Source organism: Nilaparvata lugens, chromosome 7, assembly GCF_014356525.2.
Source record: "Nilaparvata lugens isolate BPH chromosome 7, ASM1435652v1, whole genome shotgun sequence".
Taxonomy (NCBI): Eukaryota; Metazoa; Arthropoda; class Insecta; order Hemiptera; family Delphacidae; genus Nilaparvata; species Nilaparvata lugens.
The window spans coordinates 45606178-45612474 of record NC_052510.1 but is presented as its reverse complement, the minus strand read 5'-3'; the positions used below and the strand labels follow the sequence as shown (position 1 = coordinate 45612474).

General features: G+C 35.1%; 1 protein-coding gene across 2 annotated transcripts; it reads right to left on the bottom strand.

Moving 5' to 3' along the window:
* Positions 1–264: 264 nt before the first annotated feature.
* On the bottom strand, positions 265–5493 carry LOC111051207 (RNA exonuclease 4). 2 transcript variants are annotated; one of them, XM_022337663.2, is made up of 2 exons: positions 5209–5493; positions 265–2508 (listed from the first exon to the last, which is right to left on the bottom strand). In XM_022337663.2, exon 2 carries the CDS (start codon positions 2498–2500, stop codon positions 1430–1432), a length of 1071 nt encoding a protein of 356 aa, XP_022193355.2. In that variant the 5' UTR covers positions 2501–2508; positions 5209–5493; the 3' UTR covers positions 265–1429. The 2 variants fall into 2 exon arrangements, with proteins under 2 accessions (XP_022193355.2, XP_022193354.2); XM_022337662.2 differs by having other exon boundaries at positions 5142–5443.
* Between the last annotated feature and the right edge of the window lie 804 nt (positions 5494–6297).

Sequence of the window (6297 nt, the reverse complement as noted above, 5' to 3'; positions counted from 1 at the left end):
TAACATTTCCTTGAAGAGGGCACTTGGACCCACATGAGTTTGGGGGGCCCCCTGCGATGACCGGTGGAGTATTGCACGCCTCGCCACTGATAAAGATTTATTTATTTTGTTTTGTCTCTTGCACTGGGTCTATAACAATTGAAATTTGTTAAGTTTCAAAAGCATTGAATTGAACTCAAGTTTCAAAAGCATTGCAGTGTTGAAGGGAACACTAAATTTAAAAATGCCAACCTCTTTTTTCAGATCCAAAAACTCTTATTATTCAACATAATTAGAATGGGTTTTATTGTATACATCAAAAATAAAAAGTCCATTGTTATTAATTTATAATTACCTCAATTCATACAAATTAGGAAGAAATTTTCATGGTTATCATAATGAGATCATTTGAGAGAAATAGTACAAGGTAACCTTAGTTTTTCTCTCCCGATCTGTGTTTTTTGTAAAAATAAAATAAGTGAAAATAAAATAAATAGTTACTACTACTACCTTGGGAAATTAAAAGAAATCGTATCAATCAGGATTTGAAAATAGGAAACATCGCTACGAAAAATTTATTGGAATCTTACCAACAGTGGTATAGAAAGCTGCAGGGTTGATAAAAGTTTTTGAAATATTGGATCAAATATTTGTTGTATTTTACATGCGGTGTTTAGTAGACAGTGGTCCAAATATTTCATTTTCAATAAAAAAAATTGCTTGAGAGTTATTAATTCAATATATATTCTGCTTTTTATCAATCTTCAAAGACCAAGCCATACACAGCGGTTTTCAGACGAGTCGGCAGGACAAGAAGCTCACTGATTGGGTTGGCTTTGGGAATAAGCTGACAATCAGCCAATCGGAGAGATTTCTGCCCTGTCGACTCGTCTGAAAATTGCTCTGTATGTCTAGTTACATACACATTGATTTTTGGACGTACAACTTTTTTGCAGTCCTTATGAATTTTATTAAAACATAACTTGACAAACAAAATGATGTGATTATCTGTTTGTCAAGTTCGATTCAATCTGGCAGAATTTATAAGGACTTGTAAATTATTCTATTAGGTTGAACATAACTTGACAAACATAATATTATGTGATCGATCATGTGTTTGTCAAGTTCCATTCATTCTGGTAGAATTTATAAGGACGGCAAAAGTCACGTCCAAAAATCGATGTGTAGCTTATGACTTGAATTGACTAGCTTATGCCTTGGCCCTCATCCAAAATTCTTATAAAACATATAAGTTCTTGATACCATGCTCTAGGAATGCATTCCATTTAAAAGGCACTACATTTTGAAGAATTATATTACAACATTAGATTGTTAAACTTCAACAATTCTCTGATAAAAAAACTCTGACCCAGCCAGGTCACTCGATATTACTCGTATATTAACAATTCAAATCAACAACCGATCATAGTCCTAAGCAGAACCCGATAAACTAATTTTCAGAAACAGCGGTAACAGGATGAGACTGTTGAGAGTCTCTCTTCTTGTGCTTGTTGGACTTGGACTGGCGACGCTCCTGTTCCCACTCCTTGCGGAAAGTCATGTACAACTGCATAGCGGCCCTGGCGTCCTCGACCGAGTTGTGCTCGTCAGTCTGTATCTTCACGTTGAGGAACTTCTCGGTGATGGCCTTGAGCGAGAGAGAGCGCCTAGTCGGCGACTGGAACTTGGAGAATCGCGACGTGTCTCTGATCAGTCGATAAGGGTGTTTCAGCATCAGAACGTCGAGGTCGTTCTTCAACGAGTGTCCCACCAGTATTCGGTCCTTGAGAATGGTGGCCACTTCGGATTGAACCGTGTGGAAATCGGTGGCGTTCTCCAAGTCGGCTGGTCTGATGCCGCTCACGTGCGTGCGGTAGTCGGTGACAGGATCTGTGGGCTTCACATACTTGTCGTAAACACACTCTCCCAGCGAATTCACAAGCGACACCCTGGCTACAATGCTCACATGTCCATCCTCACCAATCCCTACCATCTCGCAGTCGATCGCTATCAACGAGGTCAGCTTGCCACGGTACGAATTCGACTGATTTTTCCATCTTTCACCAGGGAAAACAAACGGCTTCAAGTCGACTTTCTTCTCATCATGACGCTGCTTCAAAACTGGCACTTTGTTTTGTTTATTTGACGTGTCTGACAACATTTTATCACCTTGTTTCGACTTTTCACTCTCTAAAAACTTCATCCAGTTGGAACAGCCATTACTCTGTTTATGGTTAATGTCACGAATATTATTGCTAGTGTTAGATTTTGATTGTTTTGCCTGAGACTTTTTCTTTTTGTCTGAAATTCCAGATACGTTATCACTTGGGTTGGGTTCTGTCTTGATATTACTTACGTTACTACTTGAGTTGGGTTCTGTCTTGATCTTATGGTCCTTTATAGTATTTGTTTGATCTGACTCATCCAAATCAATTGGACTCCGCTTGATATTGGAATGATCAAACTTATGCTTCTTTATTTGATCTGTTTTGGCTGAATCTGCAACTTTCCTTTTCTTCATTTCATCACCTGGAATAAAAAAATCATTTATTGACAAATACAATCATAGATCATAATCATTCCTCCATGAAAGATTCATGTATCATTTTCGGAGAATAAAAATCTGGGGAAATTATTAGCGCCCAAACCTCTTGCCACAGTGACAATAAACAAATTTTGAGTAGATGCTACTAATGGCCAGATCTAGTAGATGCAATTATTTTGCCTGTGTGCAACGAGCTTTATTGTTTAGACACAAACTATCCTAGAACATATTCTAGCTGAGTATTAAGGCAAACGCACACAGCAGCAGACAGAGGTCGGAGAAAAATCCCTCCGCAGGTGTTCAAATGATGAAAGGCACACAGCTGTCCCCATATGAATGCTTACGTCTGCATGAAGAAGTTTGATTTTTCACCGTCTGTCTGCTGATGTGTACGTTCGCATCCAAGTTACTTCAAAGTTTAGGGAAAACCAAAGACACGTTAGGAGTTTGTAATAGGAACCATTATATGAAAGTATTGGTACTTATTATCACCTATCTGAAATCAAGTACCTTATTATAAGATACCAGGCTCGGTCACCATGGAGCATCATTGAAACAGTGATGACCCAGCTGTTTCAAAGATGGCAATTGTGAATCCAAAAAACCTGGTGACCGGCTGGCAAAATCTTGTGTACCTAATGTTCGGTATTAAAAGCAATGAAAAATAGTGCCACGCGACTCTCACGGATACGTTGTGTCCAGCTTTAAAACCCGCTTAGAAGTGTATTTGTTATTAGAGAAACATAAGTGACTATCATTCTGGCATGAGTGGGAAGATTTGTTTAGTAGTCGCGCTGATACGCTACAGATAAGTTAAGATCTATGCGCCTTTTAAGGGTAATCTTCTGAAGAACTGACTCGTCTTAATATAATTTCTTGTTGTAAGGGTAATCTCCTAGAGAACTGACTCTTCTAAATATCATTTTCAAATTAAAAATTGCTTCCCGGTGGTTAGCAGCCCACCTCAAGCTGTAGGTCTTCTAGTCTGAATGCCTCGTATAAGCCTTTATCCTACGGCCGGCCACTAATGATACTGCAATTATTTATAAAATGTCTGTACATTCATGTCTGAGCTGACATATCTGTTCGAACATCTTATCAGCGAAAGACTTCAAACAAAAAACAATTAACTAGCCTAATTTGACAGCTTCTAACATAAAAAAGTGAATTATTTTAAACAGTAACAATAAGTAAAACACAAGATTAGAAATTAAAATTATAAAAAATAACTTCATCTTCAATAGAGCAGCAAAAAAATAAAGGTGTAAGTGCACGTCCAGTGCCAACATACCTATCATCAAATTTTTGGTTGGGATCGATTTAGCATGTTATTTTGAGCACAAAATCACTAAAAATAAACGGCGGTCACTATTGTTTTTAAAATAAACCAAGTTCAAAGTAGCACAATTTTACATGCATTTATCCTATGAGTAGCAGCCATTTTGATTATTGAAATCATCAAATTATAATATTCCTAATCTGAGTTTTCCTAACCCAAAGCTTTTCGTAACCTAAGCTTTCCTAACCTAAAGCTTTTCCTAACCTTAGCTACTTATGGTTGCTACTCATCAAGTAAAGTTGTGCTACTTTGAACTTAGTTTATTTTAAAAACAATAGTGACCGCCGTTTAATTTTTGTGATTTTGTGCTCAAAATAACATACTAAATTCGATCCCAACCAGAAATTTTATGACAGGTATGTTGGCACTGGACGTGTACTTTAGCCAAAATAAATATAAGATCTAAGACTTAAAACCAAACCACAAAATATTTTGGGTACCAGTTTAGAAGGGACGCATCAGGTATTTAAAAAGATATACTTACTCTATTCCTTATAAAACTTATGGATTTGATTATGTGATATTTTGTTCAACTTGGAACAACAATTTTTTTCTCTGCATTTCAAATATATTAAGCTGCGTTTACACCAAAGTTATTAAAAAATGTTAATAACTTAATCCTTATAGATTCTATTAGATTGAACATAACTTATCATGCACATGATGAACATGTGTTTGTCAAGTTCCATTCAATCTAATAGAATCTATAAGGATTAAGTTATTAACATTTTGTTAATAGCTTTGGTGTAAACGCAGCTTTAATATAAACTCTAAAATTAACATTCTTCACTCATTAAGGTTATGTATAGCGGAAACTGATTGGACAATCATGTGGTTGCCTAGATCAAAATTATAAAAAAATTAGGAAAATTTAAGTAGGTTTTGGACTATTAAGGTTTGGTTGGGATGGGTTTGGTGAGATTAGTTTTCCTTTTGCATTGGAGTTTTGATTGTTAAACAATGAAATGACAGTTGTCACATAAGATTTTTTTCAAGTGTTTAAAAAAAGTGGAAAATAGTAAAAATTAAAAAAAAGGAAAATACCTGATGTGCACTTTAGCCCTAAATAATTACCATATTCTGTTGAAAACCTTAAGCTGGTTACATAAATTGACTATTTTGCCAAAGTCTTTTCGAACAAGTCAACTAACATTATTGGTGGCTGGCCAATGCAAAAAAAAAACATTTTTTCGAGAAAATATTTGTAAATTTATCAACCTACCATGAACATTAAGTAAGATATTAGTAACTTTCCAAATAGAAATTGAATAAACTTACCTGCAATATATAACCCGTAAATTATAAAAAAAATAATTGATATTACTTCTAAAATCATTTTACTTACAGCAAAAATCAGTTGACTTTTAGGTAAGACTTGCACACCAAAGTAGAATGTTATGTCCAAATTTGACAACAAATTGATTATTGTTAACGTTCAGCTGATATTGCATGAATTACACATGATTCAACACACAATTTGAATCAACTGTACACATTTTCCAACTTGAATAAAAATAATATTTTTCACAGCAAACTCTAGACAACGTGCACAGACCACAGAAAACGAAGACTCAAATCAAAACGAGACAAGAAATTTGGTGCCAATGCCCAATGAATTTCATTGAAACAGCTGTAGTTTCTGATAATGAATTTTTGTGAAAATGTTTAATATTTTACTTTTAAATACTGATTAACTTTTTTAATATTTTTTCTTTATTATTCTTAATAAGGATAATTTTAATTTGGAGCTATGATTCTACGATCAGCAACATTCCGACACCTTAGAAGTGTATCAACGACAATTTTTCTATCTGACAAACTGGGTCGATTTCTGGGAAAATTGCAGGAGCTCCATAATATTCTTGAGAAAAATAGCGGATAATTACTAAAAAAACATGTTTTTCACAATTTTCTCAAAAATGACTTGACCGATTTTTTTCAAATTCATACCCTGTATAGTTATTTATCAGCTCTATCAACTGGCATGAGTCTCCTTTCTGGGAAACTAATGAGGGGTCTACCCCATCCTTGAGAAATGGACTTTGTAACCTCGTTCTCGTGCATTAGGTAGGTAGAGCAGTTCATAAAAAGAACACATAGTCGAGATATTTCATCTGTAGAACAGCTGCTTTGACGACTTTTAAAAAAAATCATCGAATTTCACAATTTACACAAAGGAAAAAGTACTCTGAAAACAAATATTATATATACACATAATTATATAGAAGTCCGATCGTAGTTTCAAATATGTTGCCGCCAATCGTCATTATGTTATTCCCCCAAATTATTCTCATTTGAAAATGGGGCTTACAGTTCAATGAGCAAGGAAAGTTGTGTGAGTGTACCACACCAGATTTTTATTTATATAGATTATTATTATTATAAGTAGCCGACAGAGTGAGACTACAACTCAAGAATGTTACCCAATCTGTCG

Bases quoted from the DNA above. Each gene is read 5' to 3' on its own strand.
- LOC111051207 (XM_022337662.2), bottom strand. From the start codon at position 5,199: ATGATTTTAGAAGTAATATCAATTATTTTTTTTATAATTTACGGGTTA. The intron at 2,509-5,141 runs GTAAGTTTATTC...TTTTTATTCCAG, and splicing joins TTACGGGTTATATATTGCAG to GTGATGAAATGAAGAAAAGG.